This window comes from Neomonachus schauinslandi, chromosome 7, assembly GCF_002201575.2.
Source record: "Neomonachus schauinslandi chromosome 7, ASM220157v2, whole genome shotgun sequence".
Classification (NCBI taxonomy): Eukaryota; Metazoa; Chordata; class Mammalia; order Carnivora; family Phocidae; genus Neomonachus; species Neomonachus schauinslandi.
Genome location: NC_058409.1, coordinates 133708290 through 133732122, shown reverse-complemented (window position 1 = coordinate 133732122; position 23833 = coordinate 133708290). Strand labels below are relative to the sequence as shown.

The 23833-nt window shown below is 36.4% G+C and overlaps 1 protein-coding gene across 2 annotated transcripts in view; it reads right to left on the bottom strand.

The window, feature by feature from the left end:
• The window catches only part of CDH12 (cadherin 12), a 252200-nt gene that overhangs the window by 78826 nt on the left and 149541 nt on the right, over positions 1 to 23833 (bottom strand). The window contains exon 3 of one of the 2 annotated variants that reach the window (XM_021695843.1): positions 12126 to 12245. The exons of the other annotated variant lie outside the window; for it this stretch is intronic. Within the exon in view, the coding sequence (XP_021551518.1) occupies positions 12126 to 12245 (120 nt within the window). The remainder of the gene's footprint in view (positions 1 to 12125; positions 12246 to 23833) is intronic. 2 annotated transcript variants of the gene reach the window in all.

Sequence of the window (23833 nt, the reverse complement as noted above, 5' to 3'; positions counted from 1 at the left end):
TATATTTATTACTTAACTTTTCAAACACACAAAATATCTCCTCCATGCATTTTATTTCATCTCTCAGGATGCCTCTTAATTATTTTAGGCACAGATTTTTCACTTAGATCTCATTAAGCTTTGCCACTGCAGAGACCTTGTCTCTCTTGTCACCAAGTTACTCCAGCATCTAGGTCAGTGTCTGCCATTTAGAAGGAACTCAGTAAGAATGTGTTGACCAACTGAATAGTTGAATGACTGGCTGAATGAATGAATGAATGAATGAGTATATAAATAATTAAGTTTACAATCATGAATCATGCAGTATATATGCATACTGAAATATCCTACTCATTTTCTGCTCTTGTGTCCAAGTATAGAACTAATTTATATTTATTCATAGTGAAATAACTAAGACCGTCTGGATTTGTTGCAAATAAAATAATGAATAAATTTTATTCCCAATTCCAGCCTATAAATCCAATGGTTTTAGGGAGAGATTGCAGAGCATTTGTCTTAAACCCATGTATCTTTGATAGTCCTGTTTCTTAAATAAAGTAGCATATATGAATAACAAATATAATATTGAGCACCAACACAAAGTATAGCATCCAAATCATAAACTGAATACACATCTGCATTTTATCTGTACTCTCCACTATTGACTTACCAAATGCTGTTCTGTTGCTAATTTAGATTTAACTACAATCTAGGATTTCTTCTGACCCTCGGCAGGAAATGGTTGCAAAAAAGACAAGCTCCGCTTTTTTGATACTGCTGTTTATTCATGCATTGGTACTAACACTCTATTATTTCAGTCTGTTTTTCCTCTCTTCAGCTCAGATCCTTGATGTTTCATTTCCAAGTCTCTTAACTAAGATTCTTCATCTCTGCCATCTCTGTGACTTGGTCCCACGGCTTAAGTTACATGACTTCTGCCTGCCTTAGAATGTTCATATTTTCTAGAGAAATGCCTGGGTTTAATTCATATGCATGCTCTACTGTCCTGTTGCTGACCAGATCTATATTTACTTAGTTCATTTCCAATACAAAAATTATATACATGTATATATTTATACTTATAATTACATGCATTTATATATAATTTTTGCTTTACTCATTTCACTTCAAATATGAAAGTGTATAAATATAATTTTTATACTTTATATTATATATATTGTATATACATACATTAAGATGCTATGAAAAAGAGGGCGCCTGGGTGGCTCAGTTGGTTAAGCGACTGCCTTCGGCTCAGGTCATGATCTTGGAGTCCCAGGATTGAGTCCCACATCGCGCTCCCTGCTCAGCAGGGAGTCTGCTTCTCCCTCTGACCCTCCCCCCGTCTCATGTGCTCTCTCTCTCTTTCTCATTCTCTCTCTCAAATAAATAAATAAAATCTCTAAAAAAAAAATTAAAAAAAAAGATGCTATGAAAAAGAGAACACATAGGCATTATCACACTTATTTAAGACTAGTTTTTGTTGTTGCTTTTTTTTTTTTTTTTTTTTTTCCGGTAAGTTGTTACAGTTATCATCACGACATCAAACTGCCCTGCCTTCCTGTTCCATCCTGTGTCTGATAGGTGACCTATCTGCTGCTTCTGGCCCTCCTTTAGTGTAATGCAGCTTGACTGGAAGTCATCTGTTAGAATTCAGAGAGAGGAAAGGGTTGCAAATGTAGTTCCAAAGAAAACCACTGATGACCATGATGTGCTTCCCCTCCCCCACTACCATTTCTATTCAAGAGCCACTACCTCAGACAAATGAAATATGATATTTGCAGATTTTTTTTTTCAGAGTAGAATCTGGGAAATCAGGCAGACTACAAAATTCAAATGTGGGAAGAGAATCTTAAAACACTGTGGTCTATTGAATAAGCCTGGTAAAAAATAGTCTCCTTTCCAAGAAATTACTCTTCTTATGGACCACCCACTGTTTACAAACTGCCTAATATTTAAAGCCAAACAAACAAAAATAGATTGTATGATCTTGAGCAAGGAGGAACCTTGCCAAGAACTGAGTTTAAATGCTCCTAGAATAGAATGTAACCAGCAAAAGGAAATGCTACATTCTGTTATTTCCGGTCTTAGGTTTCAGTTCATGTGTTCATCTCTATTTCTTAGTATTTGTATATAAAGATACAGCAGTAGCCTTGCATGATAATAGCTGAAGCCCAAGAAATTCATTTTGCAGAACAGTCCAAATACTCCACAGTAGTAATACCACAAAATTTAATTAATTAGGTATAATTCTGAAGTAAATCCTATTTAATAGAAAAAAAAAAAAAAAAAGAGTGGGTAGGCAAGTATACATTGAATCTTGGTATGATTTGAATGTCTTGTACCTGATGAACCTTCCAGCATACATCACTGAGATATTAGAGTAAATAAAAGAGAAAAATAGTGGGATTTTATTTCTGCCAATATGAATGGAAATATGTGGTCGAGAGAGTTATAAACTTAAAATAATACATCAAAAGACACTAGTCTGCCAATGGATAAATTCTGTCTCTGCAATGACCCTTACGTTGTATGCAAGCCCCTTAGTCTTGGTGGATCTCAGCTTATTTTGAAAAATGGGTTAAATACTCTGATAACATTTTGAGATGAAAATAATGCAATACTCTATATGAAAAATCATAAAATGTTACACGTGTTAATCCAGCATATGGTTTTACACGAGCTATTTCTTGAGTTGAGGATTGAATTGCAGGACTGAGACATGGGACACTAGATTCAGTCAGCATTTGTCCTAAAATATATGTTTCATCCAGCCACTGTTATTAAGTTTGATAGTATAATGGTGAATTCTCTTCCATTTGCCACTTTATAAACTAGATCCACTTTATATACTTTTCTAGACTTTGCTCTCTGGCTGTCAGTTGTAATAGGCCAACTGGCAAGAGATTGAGTGGTATAAGGAGAACGAGGTTGGGTTTTTCTTTGCATGGATACCCCCACATCCCACACTGTCTCCTACTATGGCCCCTCACCACACACCTGCATGGGTCTCAAGGCCCCTATCATTCCTTCAGCCCTAGTGTGGTGACCACAGCCACCTGTCATGTTTTCTCCAGATTCTGCCACATCCTGTATGGTTTCCCTTCAGTCTGCCTGCACTTTAAAATGCGATCTTTTTATTAAACTAATCGCAAATTAGCCAACTAGGTGTCCTCTGCTTCCATCTGGATAATAATTGATACAGTCTCTGTACAAGGTACCTTCATGGAATGTACATTTAATGGACATGTGTTTATGGGAGTGTCGAGGAGACCATAAAGAAGCACTTACATAATTAAGCTAATTTCAGATGGTGATTAGCATTATGAGGAAAATGAAACCAAGTGTCATTGACAATGGTGTCAGAAAAGTCGTCTCTGAGAAAAGGGTTTAGAGTTGCAATCTTAGAGAAGTGGAGGAGACAGACCTGGAAAGAACAGAAGAAGGAGTATCCCAGGGAGGGAAACAGGAAAGTCCTTGGTAGGAGCAGGAATGGTCCCTTCAAAGCATTCCAGAAGAGTCTATGTGGCTGCAGCATGCTGCTATGGGGAAGGATGGGTAAAATAAGACCAGAGAGGGGAAAATAAGAAGTAACACAATGATTTCAAAGACAAGTAAACCCTCTGGGAGACATCTTGAAAATCAACAAGTGGGATCCAACTAAAGTTGGATTTCTGCACAGCAAAAGAAACAATCAACAAAATGAAAAGACAATCTATGGGATGAGAGAAAATATTTGCAAATCACATATCTGATAGGGGGTTAATATCCAGAATAGAAAAGAACTCATACAACTCAGTAAGAAAAAAAAAAAAAAAATGAACAATCTGATTTGGAAATGGGCAGAGGAACTGAACAGATTTTTTTTTTTCCAAAAAATGTTATACAAATGGCCAACAAGAACAGGAAAAGGTGCTCAACATCAATATCATCAGAGAAATGAAAATCAAAGGATCATTACCTCACATTCTTAGAATGGTTGTCATTAAAAAGACAAGAGATAACAAGTGTTGGCAGATATGGAGGAAAGGGAACACTTGTGCACTGTTGGAGGGGAGATAAATGAGTGCAGCCACCACGGAAAATTCTGTGAAGATTCCTCAAAAAATTAAAAATAGAATTACCATATTTTCCAATGATCTCACTTTTCTATATATATCCAGGGGAAATGAAAACAGGATCTCAAAAGAGGTATCTTCACTTCATGGTCATTATAGCTTTATTCATATAAAGCCAAGATACTGAAATGACTTAAATGTTCATCAACAGATGATTGGATAAAGAAGATATCACACACACACACACACACACACATAGGAATATTATTTAGTCAGGAGAGTGAAGGAAATCCAGCCATTTGCAACAGTATGAATGGACCTTGAGGGCATTATGCTAAGTGAAATAAGAGAGAGAAAAAGAAATATTCTAGGATATTATTTATATGTAGAATCTAAAACAGCTGAAATCCAGGAAACAGAGTAAAATGGTGGTTACCAGGAGCTGTGGAGTGAGGAAAATGGAAGATGTTGGTCAAAGGCACAAACTTCCAGTTATGAGATGGATACCTCCTGGGGATCCTATGTACAGCATGGTGATTATAGTTAATATTGCTATATCATCTACTTGAAATTTGCTAAGAGAGTAGCTCTTAAAAGTTCTCACTGGGAATTATGTGACGTGGTGGAAGTGTTGGCTAGCACTGCAGTGGTAATCATTTTGCAATATTCAAGTGTATCAAATCAACGCTTTGAGTATCTTAAACTTGCACAATGTTGTACGTCAATTATTTCCCAATAAAGCTGGAAAAATGCTAATTATTGTTTTGAGACTATTAAGAGAGAAAGAGAGAGAGAAACAATGGATAAATGGCTCTATTCTCCGCTCACTGAGGATTAGAGTCCAAAGAAGCACTGGGTCATTAGTTTGTTCTTAAAAGAGAAGTCATAGTGGTGAGGTGAGAGCATGAACATATAACACTCGCCTCTACTCTGAAATCCACGTCACTCAGAGTGAAAATAACACATGATCTCCAACTTTCCACTTAACTCTTTGATCTTATCTTTCACAACCCCCTTCTTCGGTCACCAAAGCTTTGCACAATCTCTTCCCTCTGTGGGGAATGTTCTTCTGATGGTTTACTCATGAAGAGCTTCTCTACTTCCTTCATAAGTTTTCTCCAAGCCCTTTTCAAAGGGCTTTCTTGACATTCTTTCTAAAATTCTATACTGATTTAGTTTCCTATTCCTTCTGTAACAAATTGCCACAGACTAGGGGGCCTAAAAACAACACAAACTTAGTATCCCACAATTAGGGAGGCCAGAAGTCCAACATGGGTCCTAAGGGCCAAAATCAAGGTTGTGGCTAGATGCATTCTTTTCTGCAGTTTTTTATCTTCCAAAAGATGTCTTTCTTCTCTGTGTCCTGGCTTTCTTTCTCCACTTCTAAGGTAGCAGCATAGCATCTTCAAATCTTTCTTGGACTCTTAGCCAATATATCATAATGCTCAAGTCTATTAGGAACTGCTAATAGATGGTAGAATAAAAAAAAATAATTATAGCTAAAGATGGGAACCTTGACTTTAGCACTGACAATGTAAAGTTGCTTTTTCTTTCAATTCCATAGCTAAATTATATTTTAAAACACTTGTACAAGACCTGCTTTTACAGCAATTTATATGAAAAGTTTCTTTTCATTACAGTCTTAAATTAGCCTAAAATGTGAAAAGGGGTTTTTAAAAGCTAGTGCAATCTTTAAAAATATTAACAAAAATGTTGTATTTATTACTACACAGATGAAATGTATAACTTTAGGGACGCCTGGGTGGCTCAGTTGGTTAAGCGTCTGCCTTCGGCTCAGGTCATGATCCCAGGGTCCTGGGATCGAGTCCCGCATCGGGTTCCCTGCTCCGCGGGGAGCCTGCTTCTCCCTCTGCCTCTGTCTCTCTCTCTGTCTCTCATGAATAAATAAATAAAATCTTGAAAAAAAAAAAGAAATGTATAACTTTAAAAAATGTTGTTGCCAATACTCCAATAATGTATTTTGAGGACAAGAAGAGTTATCATGTTATCTTCAGTAGGAAGAAAATTTAGAGACCCTCTTCCCAACTATAGAACACCTTAACTATATGCTTTAGGACTCAGAAGTAAATTCCCAGGGCCTCTTTCCTCAGGAAGTCCCCTCTCAGTCTATATCAGTGCCCAGCAGTCATACTGCATATCAGAGAATTTTATCCTACAAAATTCAACTGTAATCTTTTGAGGACCTGATGGCTTCCCTCCAGTACATGGGGATCCATTTGGGGATCTAATGATTCATCTTGGTATCCTAATGGCAAAACACCTGTGACGCCATTATATATGTAAAATACATAATGATGCTTTCTCATTAATATCACATAAACATGCATCACATGAATAAACAGTCAGATCCAGCACCACTAGCTCATCACTCATCATCTGCTTTAACACTTCCACTAATGGGAGACTCACAATCTCGTGAGGCACTCCTCTCATTTAGGGGCAAGTACTGACATCTTCTTTTAAGTATATAAAACCAAAGTTCTTCCTGTAAATCATACCAGTTATGATAGCTCTTTTCCTCTCAAGCAGCACAGAACAGAGCCAGTTTCTCTATGATATAACAGCTCTACAACTTCCAAAAGTCCTGTATCACATGCCCCTGGAGTATTTTCCTTTTAAGGCCAAACATTCTCAGTTCTATCTGCTGATTGTGTGCATTCCATGATTTCTAAAATAAGGCAAGCAAAGTTCACACAGAGTTCTCAGGAAGTGAGACGATGCAGAATACAAGGGAATCATTCACGGGAGCACATTTTTAGTCATGCAGTTTTACTATACATACCAAAATATTACAAAATAGGTAATATGTGATATAATAGCTATTTCCTTGACCTATTTTTCCTGCCTTATATTTATCAGCATCTATTGCTTTCTTTGCTCTCACTGTGCCCATAATCAGACCTTGTCTAAATGCAAAATGTATTAAAGGCATGACAACTTTGTGTAGGTAAACACTCTTATTTTGACCTTGAAAAAGAAGATACTCTTTCTTTCATCAGCACCTCAGCACTAAGGTGTCTGAAATCTCTCAGACTTTACTCTGAATTAATATCAGAAGCATTTCAAGCCATGAAACCTTGTAAATATTTATACAGTAGTATCAAAATTAGCTCAAAATATATTCTAACCCATGCTTTAATTATACTCTGGGACTTTAAAACACCAACACATTGTTGAAGACCTGAAAGAATAAATGTCATTCAGAATAGGAGAGGAGGTTTCACTTAAGACACAGACCTGGAGATTATAATTCCTGAACAAAAGGTGATAGTCAGACCTAAAGAGTAAAAATCTTGAGAAATTGTCAGTTCTCTCAGCAACATTTATCAAATTTCCCTAAACAGAAGCTAGGACAGAATCACAGAGCATGAATTAGAATGGTGAATAAAAGGGAAAAAAATGTAGCTCATGCATTCAACTTGAGCCTCACTCAATTGTTTTCATATGGATTCTATAAAGGCATATATAAATACATAAAATAAAAACTTATAAATACACATTATTTTTGACAATGCACATAAATAAAAAGATATCAATGAAAAAGTTCTAGTGATGGATGGCAGTGGCCATTGAATAAAAATGTGAATGTTCTTTTTTTTCAGATTTTATTTATTTATTTGTCAGAGAGACAGAGAGAGAGAAAACACAAGCAGGGTGAGCTGCAGCCAGAGGGAGAAGCAGGCTCCATGCTGAGCAGAGACCCTGATGTGGGGCTCGATCCCAGGACTCTGGGATCATGACCTGAGCCAAAGGCAGATGCTTAACCGACTGAAACACCCAGGCACCCTATCAGTGTTAATGTTCTTAATGCCACTCAACTGTACACTTAAAATGGTTAATATGGTAAATTTTATGTTATGTATATTTTATCACAACAAAAACATTTAAAGTTTATAGGTTTAAAAAAGTGTTGAGGTAAAATACATAATGATGCTTTCTCAATTAAGGGTCAGATCATTTGGAAAAATGGAACATATCATCACCACATGATACACAAAATAGCAATATCTAGTTACCCAACTCAGACTAGTTTTTGAAATCATTTAGGGAACAATTTAAATATTTTAAAAGAATTTTAAACATAAATTAAGACATAAAGTTGATCATTTGTAGTAATATTTGTTTTCCTAAATAATTCTATTATCAATGCTACAGAGAGGTTTAGCATCCTGATTTCATGCACTGGATAAAGTATTATAATGCCTATGCTTAACGTTTTATATATTACAGATGTATTTCTAATGCATAAAAACATTAAGTATAAAAATACATAATATAATATGCTAATATGACAAACATTTTAATGTTTTATAAATAATAAGTATATTGAGTAGAAATGTTATTTGATGTCATAGATTTGCGGCGCTTTGGGTGGCTCAGTTGCTTAAACGTCTGACTCTTGATTTCAGCTCAGGTCATGATCTCAGGGTCCTGTGCTCAGTGGGGAGTCTGCTTGAGATTCTCTCTACCTCCACCCATCCCCCCTCTCTGGTGCATACTCTTTCTCCTTCAAATAAATAAATAAATAAATAAATCTTTAAAAAATGTTTTATAGATTTTTTTTAAAGATTTTTTTTTTTTATTTGACCGAGAGAGGGAACACAAGCAAGGGGAGTGTGAGAGGGAGAAGCAGGCTTCCCGCGGAGCGAGGAGCCCGATGCGGGGCTCGATCCCAGGACCCTGAGAGCATGACCTGAGCCGAAGGCAGACGCTCAACGACTGAGCCACCCAGGCACCCCTGTTTTATAGATTTATCACATTTGAGGTTTTTAAAAAAGTTAATAATCATTTGAAGTATATCTATATATCTATAAATCTATATATCTATATATCTATATATATATATGAAAGTATGTGACATTTAATTCACAGAATATAATTTATAGTTAAGCCAAATAATTGTCAAATTAGCCAATTTTATAACTTTTTTTTAAAGATTTTATTTATTTATTTGAGAGAGAGAGTGAGAGAGAGAAAGAGCACAAGAGGGGGGAGCGGGAGAGGGAGAAGCAGACTCCCTGCTGAGCAGGGAGCCCGATGCGGGACTCGATTCCAGGACTCCAGGATCGTGACCTGAGCCGAAGGCAGTCGCTTAACCAACTGAGCCACCCAGGCGCCCCCAAATTAGCCAATTTTAAAGAGAATGATTATTTCCAAACTTATTTCATAGAATGCACCGATTTATATTCCTTATAAATAAGCTTCTTGTATTGTCTTGGGTAGAGATGTTAGGAATGTTTGTCAAAAGACAATATCACAAAGGAAATATGTTTTATTTTCTCATTCCAAATGAATAATAAATGGTTATATTTATCTCTTCATAAATATTTAGGCACCAGGAGTTCTGATGAGACTCTTCCTTTAAAAATTATTTTAAAGTGTATTCTACACTCCAGTGTGGAAAATTTTAGATAATATTAGTTTTTCATGTATTTTATTTACTAACAGCAAAAGGAATCATAAAAGGAAGCTATATGGCTGGAACAAATGGAGACTATTTCTGAGAAATTGCAATTATCCTTGATTTTTGATTGACTCTTATGTACCACAAGGTGATAAATTTGACAAAAAGTCTTCTTAATGGTCTGTGCATGAAGAACTAGTTATCATTCTATTAATGAAGTGCCTCATCATCCACTCTTTTCCTGTCTAGTGGTCTGAGGCATTGTTAATATCAAGACTTCTGTCTCCAGTGAAAATCAATGCTTCAAAAAATCTATTTCATTGTTTATGCCAGAATTGTTTCACCTTTAGTTCTAAATAATAAGCATTACATAAAATATAAATACATAGTTATTAAAGGCATATTATGAATATACACACTCTCCTGTAAGATAATACTTTCTAAAGGCATTAGAATTCATATCAAGTTGATATGGAACAAGCAAAGCCAAGGGGACAGAAAATGTTTTGACTCATATAATTATTGTCTGTCTGGTATTAATTTGACTATAATGATTATATTCTTAATCTATGCTCTATGCTTAAATTCATCTTTGTATGATTTTCTCTTACTGTTCAGTTAGATACTGACTACATTTATAGTTATTTCATCAATATTAATTCCTTCATCTTTATTCTGTCACTGTCACATATATACTATTCTGAGTATATAAATTCACCTATTCTATAGAATTAATCACTACAACCCACTAAGTGTACTCTAATACCCAACCGCCCCTCCACCAATCTCTGAATACCCTCCTTTTCTTTTTCCTTCCCCTCTGACTCTTAGGAGCGCTTCTCAGAGGCTGAAGAGATCTAAGACACATATATTGCTCTTAATTCTGTTTCTAGTTAGATTATCCATTATGGGAATTTCGGAAAAGATGGGTAATCATAGAAGAAGAAATAACCCATAATGTTTTGATCTGATAAATGGATTTATTATATTTTAGATAATTTCCCTTCAATATTTGTCTATATATTCAGCCCATTGTCCAAACCGTCTTCATTCTTCTGGACTTTTGTACCATCATAAACGTCATTGAACATCTGCCCCAAATTCTTTCCTCAACAACTTTTGCCTTTTTTTTCTACAAGTGTGTATGATTTCCCACAGTTAAGCACAAAGTTCCTTAACACCGATATTGTCAAATATCTTATCTTCATTGACATAATTCTTGAAAATAACTCATAGTATAGGTGTAACTTCTCCGTCATACACTCAGTTTTAACACTTAACACTCTGACTTTTAGTTTCTGACCCTCTTTCCATACCAAAAGAGCTTTTATGTCCTCAACAAACCTTTCTAGATTCCCTTCTTAAAAGACTGATACTGTCCTTATTACAAACTATTCCTTTTTATCTTTACAAGTGAAAGCAACTTCCTGTCTTATTCCCATAACTTTTTGCTGATTTCTGTTCCTCTATGGGCTTAATGAGAAGAGCAGAAAAGGAGAGAATAACAGGTTCATTTGCAGAAAGTTTTCACAGATTCTCTGTTCCTATTTAGTTGACTTTCTGTTTCTAAGTGACATTAAAACATGGCTAATCATTAATTAACCTGCATCTAATTGGTATTCCAGATTTTAGCAAATACTTACAGGGAAGTGTTAATTTTGAAATGTTAAGCCTATTTGAATACATAGTGTCTGAAATTAAGACTTTTCAAATTGATATTGTTCCTTAAAATTTATTTACAAATGTAAAAAGTAACATTAGTCTAGTACATTAACAATTTATTTCATTATTGTAACCTAATGTAATAAGTAGTATTGAATTTAATCAGAAATATATGACGATGTGCCATATAAGAGTTTACAAAATAGCTGTCTTTGTGGAGTTCTGTTTTAACTGTGATATGGAATACCTATTTTGATGGTCAGCATGGCCGGATCTCCTTAAAAACTATCTACTGTTCAAAACACAGATTCTCTAGAGCAGAGGGGCCTCATTTTATTTGAAAGGGAACACAAAATCTTCTATGTGCATAATATCCTGCCCTTTCTATACTTTCCAAAGATTCTTATATATTTGGCTCTGAAAACTGCCATTCAAATGTTTTGACTTAAAAATTAGACTAACTTCAAAAGCATAGACCAGAAGAATTAGGGATCTGGGTGTTTCAAGTTTGTCAACCCTTTTTTCCCCTCTGCTAGAAGCATAAGTCTCTATTAACCCAAACCCAAATCAATGATCCATAACTTTGATAAATACAGCAATAGGCTCCATGATCCTATGACATGTTGATAAAGCCCCACACTACATATAATTGAACCCATACAAGAAAATTTGAAATGAAACTCTATTATATGCAGATGAATCAAAAAGAAAAAAAAATATGCCCAGACTTTTGAAAATTTAAAGTAAAACATATAGGGAATCTCTAACTTGGAATTGGAACTTGACATATATATGTGAAATGGCTTACATTTACACAGGGTTCAACCCAGAGGAAATGGTTCTGCAGCCACAAGGTAAGATCCTATCTTCCTTTGCTTAATGTACAGCACACTGAATCTTTACTGCATTTTTAGAATAGGTAACTTCCCATGCCAAGATTTAATTAAAGTTTAAATATTTGAAAGGGGTAGTGATAATGTTGTCTCTAATAAAAATTTTACCTGTCTTGGGATCAATAGAGAAATAAGGTTGTCCCTGAAGAATGCTATAAACGACTCTGGCACTGTTTCCATAGGTCGGGTCATCCGCGTCTGTGGCCTTGACCTGGAGCACATATGCACCTGGAAAATAAGACAGTATGATTCTAGCATCTTTGTTTTACAGAGCTCAAGGTCATGTTTTTTAATCTGCTGGACTCCTTTTTTTTTTTTAATTTGGCATTACTCAATGATTCTGAGAATATATGGTGCCGCTGAGAATGATGTAATTATGATAACCAGAACGCTGGGCAACAATATAGCTGTTAGTGCAAATGATACATATTTTAAAAATCTATTTTAAAAGCTATGTTCATTTCCAGGAGCTAGATGATTGAACTGGAAGTCATCATGATAGCTTTATTGATTTATACACCAAAGGAAACATGATGCTGCTTACATTAGGCTCATCTGCTTACTATAGATGCTCTAATTTCATGATTAGGCTATCAATAGAAAAGCTAAAAGGTTTGAAGGTTTACTCTACTTTAGAGGCTGTAAGTAACTTGCATTGCTATTTAAAAATCAACAACTATATACTAGCAGTAGGAAGACTTTAATTAGGACAGAATATTTGAGAAATTGAGGAACCAAAAATAATTGCAATTACAGCTCCAGGAGCACCTCTAGGCCTCAAGACTGAATTAACCTAAGGATACAGTGACATAGGAAAACATTAAAGACAACCCAAATTCTCTGTATCTTTTCTCATGTTTTGACTAAGAGAAGCTAAAGGGAGATTTTTCTTGTATTTTTGTCTTATATTGTCATGGTCATAGTTAAGTCTTTCTCTAAGAAATTTTTGACTATATCTTCATATCGTGCTCTGTATTACTATACTGAGTTGAGAACAAAGTAAAATAAAAACTATCAAGTTCGACATAAATAAAATCAATATGTTGCTAATGGTTAGAAGGAAATCTCTACTGAGCACAAAGGGAGTGATGCGTACACCCAAAGTTATACAATGGACAGAATGCTCCTATTCTTGGAGGCATTCAAAGTAACTGCTCAACTTTGGGAACAAAGGATTTCTCCTTTCCAATTAGTTATTCATTCAGGCTTTTCCCTTCAGGCAGTACAAAACTGGAACAAACTAAATCTTAAAGGTTTACTTGCAAACTAAGAGAATGAAACATCTCTTCCTCTCTACCCTTTTGTCTGTTTGTTAGGATAGTAAAAAAAATAAATAAATAAAAATGATAACTTTCAGTAGACATTCAATAGCAAATGGCATTGAGTAGGCATTCAATACCAAATGCTTTATCTTAAGAATGCTTTTGGTGAGTTCTAGCAATATCAAGAGATGAATGATAGGTTTTATTTCAATGGTCTTTCCCAGGAAAGGAAATTTCTAGAAGGAAAGTAGGCAAACATTTCTGAGATGTCAAGAGTGATAATGTCCCTTATTATCCACCATCACGATCATGATCATTATCAATACTTACAACATCATTAACAATTATTTGACAAATAGGAATTAAGGACCTATATTAGATAGTCATCAAAACTATGTTATCCTCAATGCTGTAGGAATGAACGGTTGCAAGACTAACTTCCCCTCTTTCCTCCTTTCTGTCACACAGTGATTTTTCTGGTATGACCTGGATCATTATCATCACTGCATTGTACATGTGCTGTATATGCAAAGTCGGCAAATATTAAATAATTCCCCAATCCTAGGTAGAAATGTTGTAGTTAAAAAGCTGTGGATTATTCTTCTTTAATGATATATTTGAAGAAAAAGGTATTATATCTGCTAAGAAATGTTTCGTGACAAATTTAATAAATTATAACCTAAGTCACACCATATGTTTGATAAGAAAGACAAAGATGAATAAGATAGGGAATATTTCTTAATTCATTCTTTTACATATTTGAGTTTAAATTTAAAAAAAATGATTAACATAAAGCATTTAAAACTCCTTTTGGAGGAAACTATTTTTCTGTATACTTAGTTAAGGTTCATATTAATATTAAAAACAAAATATAAAAGGGATGGTACTATATGATTCATCTTTGGCTTTCTTATTGAGCGTATGGTATTAGCTGCATTATCTATAATACCCAAATTATGGAAACAGCCCAAAAGTTCATCAACTGATGAATGGATAAAGAAGATGTGTGTATGTGTATCTCTCTCTCTCTCTCTCTCTCACACACACACACAGACACACACACACACACACACACACACACACAGGAGTATTACTCAGCCATAAAAAAGAATGAAATCTTGCCATTTGCAACGACATGGATGGAACTAGAGAGCAAAATAAGCCAGTCAAGACAAACACCGTATGATTTCACACATAGGTGGAATTTTTTAAAAAGGATTTTACTTATTTATTTGAGAGAGAGAGAGAGTGAGTGAGAGAGAGAACACACAAGCAGGGGCAGAGGGAGAGGGAGAAGCAGACTTCCCTCTTGAGCAGGGAGCCCGACGTGGGGCTCAATTCCAGGACCCTGGGATCAGGACCTGAGCCAAAGGCAGATGCTCAATAGACTGAGCCACCCAGGTGCCCGTATATGTGGAATTTAAGAAATAAATGAGCACAGGGAAAAAAGAGAAAGGCAAACCAAGAAACAGACTCAACTATAGAGAACAAACTGGTGGTTACCAGAGGGGAGGTGGGTGGGGAGATGGGTTAAATATGTGCTGGGGATTAAAGAGTGCACTTGTTGTGATGAGCACTGGGTGCTGTATGGAAGTGTTGAATCACTGTATTGTACACCTGAAACTAATATTACACTATATGTCACCTAACAGGAATTTAAATAAAAACTTAAAAAAAGAGTGCCCACTCAGTCACAGTAGAAAGTATCTTCGGCTTAGTGAAAAGGTTACTCACTAAGAACCATATGTTATTTCGGAGCTCCTAGAACCGCCTCCACAGGTGCTTACAAGGACACAATTAAACATCATATCAGCTCGTTTTGCTGGATGCTCCATGACATCTTACAAACTAATGCAAAGGACAGAGATTCCCTTCATTGGAGAGACTCAGTTAACCATCTGGAGCATGCAAGTCTCAAAATACTGCCTTCTGCAGTGCTTGGATAGTACAGCAGTTCCTGACCCTGCTAAACACTAAATACCCAAGAGGTTCCCACCTGGGGGAACACCAGGAGGTTACACCTGGGAACACATTTAATATGCAGCAAAGAAACAATGTAGTCAATGATGGCCACAAAAACTGGAGTAGTCTGCTTGTATGTAGCAGTCATCTTGGGATTTATTCTCTTATCACCCAAATTCAAAGTGACAATGTAACCACTCCAAATGTTGAAGTGCAGAGAGAATGAAACTCACAGAGAAATCATTCCTTTATACCCAGCTGGAGACAGAGAGTACAATATGCAATTGAGAATACTGAACCGCTAAAATTTTCCATATAACACTGCTCTGATTGGTAGTAGATTAATTCATGTAATTTTTAATAATACAGCTATTATGAAAAAAGGTTATTTTGTAGTAATAGTTGAATTCTAAATTTTAGGCAGGCACTCTCTATATATGTATATGATATAAGTTAATATCACATATATGCACACATATGTAGAAGAGCAAGGCAGGAAAAGTGAACCCTGAGAGTTATAGAAAAATCACCTAGAAAGAACAGTCTTTAGGAGAAGTCAATTTGATATAAACTGCAACTAAATAAGGGTTTCACTAAAATACCTAGATACTTGAGGGTTAATATGAGAACCAATTTGGATAGAATTTTTAGTGTGCATGTATGTATATGTCAAAATATATTTGAAAAATTAGTTGCATTTTGTAAATTCACAGTTGTAATATGATGATTTTAGGGGTTTTTTTAAAGATTTTATTTATTTATTTTGACAGAGAGAGACACAGCAGGAGAGGGAACACAAGCAGGGGGAGTGGGAGAGGGAGAAGCAGGCTTCCCGCTGAGCAGGGAGCCTGAGCGGGGCTCCATCCCAGGATTCTGAGATCATGACCTGAGCCAAAGGCAGACACTTAATGACTGAGCCACCCAGGCGCCCCTCAGGTTTTTTTTTTTTTTTTTTTTATGAGAATGTCCATTATGTCAACAAGAATGGGCTCATATAAAATGGTAGAGAAGTGGGAGTAGAACTGAGCCCTAAGTCACGATTTCTGCCCAAGTAGACATTAAATTGCTGATTGATTCATTTCTTCTTTCAATCAACAGATGTTCAGTGGTACATACCATATACCAGGTACTATTCTCAACCATAAAAAGCAATGTGTTGCATAACTATTTATTCTGGCAAATCCACCTCCAGCATGATAGTTCTATATTCTATGTATTTTTTACATTTGTGGTGTTAAAAATAACTCGCTAGAAATATATTGAAAATATAAGTGGATTATGGGGCGCCTGCGTGACTCAGTGCGTTAAGTGGTCGACTCCTGATTTTGGGTCAAGTCATGATCTCAGAGTCCTGGGATCGAGCCCTGCTCTGTGCTCAGCGAGGATTCTGCTGGAGATTCTCTCTCTCCCTCTTCCTCTGACCCTCCTCCCTCTCGTGCTCTCCCTCTCTCTGTCTCTCTCTAAAATAAATAAATAAATCTTAAAAAAAAAGAAAATATAAGTGAATTATATCTAATTTATGGCTTCTATAAAGTCTTTTTTTTAAATTTCCTAGATGTATAAAAATATTCTACTCATTCAATATGTTCTTTGCTTTTTATCATCCTTCAACTGTCTCAACTGGTCTGGACCCTCAATTTCCTAATTGCAAGGCTGAAAGGTACTTAGCTACTGTGGAGCTGAGGCTCTTTCATGCCTCTGTATTCTTGCCCATGTGGTCCTGCTACCTGGAGCGCTTCTGCCTCCACCATCTGGAGAAACCTTATACACCCTTGAAGTCCCAGCTCCATGGTCACCTCCGTGAATGCTTGTTTTTCTCCTCCCAAGCAGACATAATTTGTCCACTCCCCTGTATTCCCAACAGTCTTAATACATTTTCATTTTATGAAACTCAGTTCATTTCTCATGGGCTACAAAATCTCTTACATCATCAGCCATTCCATATTCATTCTTTTTACATCCAGTCTGTCATGACGTAAGTCCCAAATAAATATTTAGCAGTTGCATACATACAGTACCCATATGTACGCCCAAAAGACACACATACTACACATACTGCACTTTAAAAGGAGACCTGGCAGTTAGTTATGGCCTTTAGAGTACTTTTTGACAGTACGTTGTGAGTTTAACTTATCTTGAATTTCTAAAGTACATCACTGTTCTCATTTAAGAAAGCAGAACCAAAATGAATGGCATTGCATTAAAAAAAATCACATAAACAAGATTTAGCCACAATACGAAATGCAAACTTAAGGGGAGTTAATACAGGTTTTTTTGCTGAATAATTTTAACCCTTCTCAAGACCGAACCATAAATAGGAAAAGAGAGACAAATCATATCAAGAGAGTCATATAATTTTCTTCCAGCTTTTGCCTTATGGATACATTGCATTATAACCAAGAAATAATGCAATTCCAGTTAGAAAGGTATAGAATGATAAATACACTGACATTTATTTCCAAATAGGATTGGAAAATAAATGTACATTTTATTACATAAAAAAGGCATCAAGCAGCAGAGAAATGTAAAGCAGAGAGGTTTTTAGAATCAAGTTAGAGATCGGATGTGTGTGTGTGTGTGTATGTGTGTGTGTCCATGCATGTGAAAAGATCCTACAAAGGAATAGGATACTATTACACATTGAAACATGAGGTCTGCTAAAGCTAGATTTTTTTTTAAAGATTTATTTATTTATTTGAGAGAGAGAATGAGATAGAGAGAGAGAGCACAAGGGGGGGAGCGGGAGAGGGAGAAGCAGACTCCCCGCTGAGCAGGGGAGCCCGACGCAGGAGCCCGACGCAGGACTCGATCCCAGGACTCCAGGATCATGACCTGAGCCGAAGGCAGTCGCTTAACCAACTGAGCCATCCAGGCGCCCAAGCTAGATTTAATTATAAAGTAAAATTAAACGTGGATGCAGAGCAGGTGAGTTTAGTGTTTAAAGTAACTAGGTCTTTAATCAATTTTGCATTGGACCTCACTGCACTACTCGTGAACTCTTGGCTCTTAGCTTCCTTCTATGGATTCTCTTCATATATTTGCCCTTTAAAGTTATAAATGCTTCCTCTATCCTTTTTATCTTCAACAAGGGCTGCATATGAAGCTTTTACAGGGATTACCGAGATCATTGATTCCTGGGCCTCCATCAGAAAGTCTAATTTAAATGTTTTTCGGTGTGCCAGGTGTCAGAAAGTTTTAAAATCTTTGTAGATGAGTCTGATGAGCCAAGTCCTACACAGTTTTGCCAATTAGGACAGACTGCGCTACTTGCCATCATGGTTATTGTTTTTGCTTCTGGAGCCTTAAAGCCAATGTTTCAATCCTACATTGACCTCTAGCCAACTGTGTGACTTCAAGCTAATTACTTAACCTCTCTGTTTTAGTTTCTTCATATGAAAAGAAAGTGAAAAAATAGTAAGCATCTTGTAGCAGTATTAAATGAGTTAATATTGATAAAGAAATTGTAATAAGTTTTCCACATAGTATGTACTATTTAAGTGTATGACCAAAAAATGCAGACATACTTACTTCCTGTTCTCCTGCTCCACACGTGGGGTGACAAGACTCAAATACGTAACACTAGCCCAATCCCTGTCCTCAAGTCCCCCATCTTAATATATGAGTATTATACTTTATCTTCTAAATGTGAGAAAAATATAATTTTGGAAACTGTGTTTAGAATACATTAAAATACAAACAAGTAGACAATGACACTGTTGTCCCACTTTGTTAGAGACCCAAAAAAGAAGAGTTTGTAACTTGTTAAATCTGCCTGAAATAATCAGAACTTTTAAAGATTAGTAAAGATATATGTGATAAAAATCCCCCACAGTGGATTGAATGCCCTCTTGAACTGTACTTCTGTGGTAACCAGAGCAGGCAATTCGACTTATACTGCCCTCAGCTCTGACTCTGCTCAGCCTGGCCACAGACCAGGCCTTGGCACAACCAGTGCTTTGACATCCACTTAGGATTTGGTATCCAGTCCAAAGACCCAAAAGCACTCGAAGGTTATAAAACGTTCATTCTAGGTATGTGCTAAATATTTTAGACTATACATATTTACACCTTGTGATTCAAATGTGCTTTGATGGATAAGTGAATCCATTTTTATGAGCACTTATCTCTCCATTGTGTGCCAAGAACTCTATACCACATACACCAGTAAAAATGCAAATGACTGCTCCCAGTGACACACTAAATTCCAATTACCAGTGATGATACAATGTTGCCTCCTTTGTGCACAATGTAACTGGAAATTCCTTTCATCAATGCTGTCAGGAAATTCCATAGAAAACATGATGAAATATATGAGTTTGTAATTCATTCATTCAGTGGCTCTCAGTTATAATTCTCTAAGCTTTGTATTTTTTCAGTGTGGTATTGTATTCTTAAGGAAAAAAAAAATTGCTTTTGACGAAATAGGTCAAACAGAGAAAGACATGTATCATATGACCTCACTGATATGAGGAATTCTTAATCTCAGGAAACAAACTGAGGGTTGCTGGAGTGGTGGGAGTGGGAGGGATGGGGTGACTGCGTGATAGACACTGGGGAGTGTATGTCCTCTGGTAAGCACTGTGAATTGTGCAAGACTGTTGAATCACAGATCTGTACCTCTGAAAAACAAATAATGCAATATATGTTAAGAAAAAAAAAAAAGAAGAAGAAGATAGCAGGAGGGGAAGAATGAAGGGGGAGGAAATCAGAGGGGGAGACAAACCATGAGAGACAATGGACTCTGAAAAACAAACTGAGGGTTCTAGAGGGGAGGGGGGTGGGAGGATGGGTTAGCCTGGTGACGGGTATTAGAGGAGATCGGGCACGTTCAGGGTGGTATGGCCGTAGACTGGTGACGGGTATTAAAGAGGGCACATTCTGCATGGAGCACTGGGTGTTATGCACAAACAATGAATCATGGAACACTACATCTAATACTAATGATGTAATGTATGGTGATTAACATAACAATAAAAATTTTTTAAAAAGAAGGTTAGCTCCCCTTTAAAAAAAAATTGCTTTTGATTAAATGCAGTTAGCCAAGATTTTAAGAAGCATTAATGTAATTAGTTACTTAACACACACTCTACGCTCTTAAAATTATTTGTTTTTATTTGATCGGATGATTCTGCCATGTTAAGGGTAAAAAAAGATCTCTATCTATCTACCCATCTACAGATCTTCCTCAACCTACAGTGAGGTTACATCCTGATAAACACATCATAGGTTGAACTTTTCGTAAGTTCAAAAGACATTCAATACCCCTGACCTACTGAACACCATAGTTTAGCCTAGCCTAACCTAAACACACTGAGAATACTTAACATTAGCCTACAGTTGGGCGAAGTCATCTAACATAAAGTCTATTAAGAGATTATCTGTATTTATCTATCCTTCCATCTACCCATCCATCATGTATCTATGTATCTATTGATCAATCTATTTATCTGTATCTATCTTCCTGTCCATTGACCTAGTTAGCTTTAGTAAAAGAAAAAAATACAAATTGTATATGTATGTGTGTAGTTGTGTTTGTGTGTGTGTGTGCCAACCAGAAGAATTGGATCCTAGAACTAGCTCTGTAATTAAATAGATATATGATTGTTTTGCAAGTTATTTCAATTCTGTAAGAATAATAATGTAATTCTAGTGGATAGTATGGTAATCCACTCCCCCAGTGAACCCCACCTAATCTTAAAACTGTCTGTATAGGTATTCATGTATCACGATCTCCCTCAAACTTTCATGTATGTTAAATGAAGCTTAATTCCCATGAAGGCAGTTGGCTCAAGTTTAAACTGATAAATACAAGCTTTTTTTTTTTTTTTTTTTTTTTTTTCTGGCTAATGAGGAATGTTTAAGAAGTGTAAAGGTAACCCATTTCCAGCCTGTAATACCAGAGATGTTTGTTGAGAACTTCTGGGAAATGCTCTCTTTCTCTTCTTCCCTGGAAGCTGGTGTGCAAATGTCTGAAATTACTACAGCCATTTCAACACCCTGGGGGAAATGTGACTAGAGACAGTTATACACAAGAGGCCCTAAACTTGGGAACCCCAGGAAAGAAAATGAGGAGCCTTGATCAAACCTGGCTGAAGCTCAACCTCCAAGCATTTTGATGATTTGAGACCATAAACTCCTTTTTGTGTGAGACCTTATACTTTGACTTGGATTGGGATTTTCTTTTATTGCTTCCATATTAACAAAATTTTGGCAAGACACTTAAACACTCTAAGACAGTTATTTCAAATTAAAGTAGGAATATAAATACTTGGGATCATATGGAATTCATTTATGCCTTAACTCATGAGTTAATGCATGTAAATTGCTTAGCATAATAACTGACACATAAGGAGCCCACATCAAAGTGGTTTTGTTAAAATTCTTCAACTTTATAATGAAGGGGTAATATTTTATTGTTTCCTTCTAATTCTAATAATTGGTTGTGCAAATTGAAACAAAATCAAATCTTAATGCTTTTCAAAATGTCTTTCCCATTACTGTAGATTAATGTTTTGGTTATAGGATTTTGAACATATTACTGCTCTGTCCATATCCTTCAATGGTGTGCTATATGAATCACTACTTGCTATCTGAATTCCTTCCAGACTGTTCAAAGTCTGAAATCCATCTATGTTTTCATTCTAAAATTTAACTCCTCAGTTTCTCCAAACCTCCTCTTTGGGAAGTCTGTTTTACCTACTGTCCAACAAAAATCAGAGCTCTGCTAATTTATTTGGGGGTAACAAATCTGAGCCTCTCATCTAAGAATTAAAAGCATATATGTGGAACATAAGGAATAGCATGGGGGACCACACGGGGAGGGAGGGGAAAACTGAATGGGAAGAAATCAGAGAGGGAGACAGCCCATGAGAGACTCTGGACTCTGGGAACCAAACTGAGGGTTAAAGAGGGGAGTTGCATGGGGGAATGGGGTAACCAGGTGATGGGTATTAAGGAGGGCACGTGTGGTGATGAGCACTGGCGATTATATGCAACTATGAATCGTTGAACACTACATCGAAAACTAATGATGTACTATACGCTGGCTAACTGAACATAATAAAAAATAAATAAAAACATATATCCGAATTTCATAAAGGGTTTGCAAAATATAAATTAAGCTATTATATGTATATCACCTCCTTCTGGTTTCTTCCACTACTGCCTGCACCCAAGCCACTTTGCATAATCCAGTAAACTGCATTCCCTCAGCTTTCCAGTACCGCTTCTGATTTACTAGTCTTTCCCACCAAGAGTGCAAGGTGCTCCTCATGTTCACCTGGAGGAGTGTAAGAGGTTGTCTGGAGGCATGTAAGAGGTTGATACAAAGCTCTCTCTCCAGGTTGCCACCAACTCTGGCTGGTTTCCTCAACATTATTTATTCTTGGCTCTGCCCTTTCTGCTGTGATCAACATTTCGCAGTCCTCTCTACAGGCTCCTTTTCCTCTCCCTGGCCTTCAAAGGTTCATGCACATCAGGTTTTCTCTCACTCTACATGCCTAACTTGACAATTTCATTCCTTATTAGCCTCTGGGTGCCACCGACTAGATCATCATTTATATTGTGCAGTTTCTGACATAACAAGTTGCAAGTTAACTGGACCAAGATATACCTAATTTCTTGTTTGCATTCTAAATATTTCAATCACTTATGGTTTATACCCAGGGCAGTCTCTTTCCCTGACTAAGCATTGCTAAAATATGCTTGTCCTCTCCATTCTGCCACTACTTTTCTTCAAAATTTTGTTGTTTCCCACTTGAAGTATAGTGTTACAATATTTAATAATCTCCCTGTTGCCTGCCATAATAACCTACCATCCACCCTATGTATTTAAGCCACATTTGTTTTTCAAATTGTAAATTTTATTTTGCCCTCAGCACTATCCCTCATGTTCTTTGGGAATCTGCTTCTACCTACATTTCCAGGTTCATCTCTTGCCACACTTCTCTGCTGCCTCAATACAATATTACCTCCCTACAACATAGTGCTACTTCATTTCCTGCTCTTTACAGGTTTATCATGGATGTCAGAAATGTCCTTTTTCACCCAGGTGAGCTGCAGCCCAAATTAAGCTCTGGCCTTACTAGCTCCTCTTTCAGAAACTCATTTCCATATGTCCACAGAGTGTCTAGTTTCACAGCTCTGCTCTTTCCATGAGGCAGCAAGCATGACATACAGAATAAAGACCCTTTACAGTTCTTTTTGGAACCCCAGGACCTACTATAGAGCTTGGTACATAATAGATACTTAATACATGTCTCTTGAATGAGAAAATTAAAAAAAAAAATAAGTTGGGCTTAGAAAATATTTTTGATTAGTTGATGTTAGAAGTTCACAATGAAACCTTCTTAATATCATTTGACCCAGGCAAAAGGTTCAAATGTCCCCTCCTGTCAACAGTTATGACAGTGAGGCTGCTTTGTGATCCATTACAGAAATCAAAGGAGCCCCTTCAAATCAAAAGTGTCTTGAGAACTCTAAAAACCAGTACCAAAAGAATACAAGAAATCAATAACTAGTACTTCGGTCATCCTGACACATCAAACCCTGCTAAGTCTACAGAAGAGTGTATAATTCTGTTTCAAGGAAAGA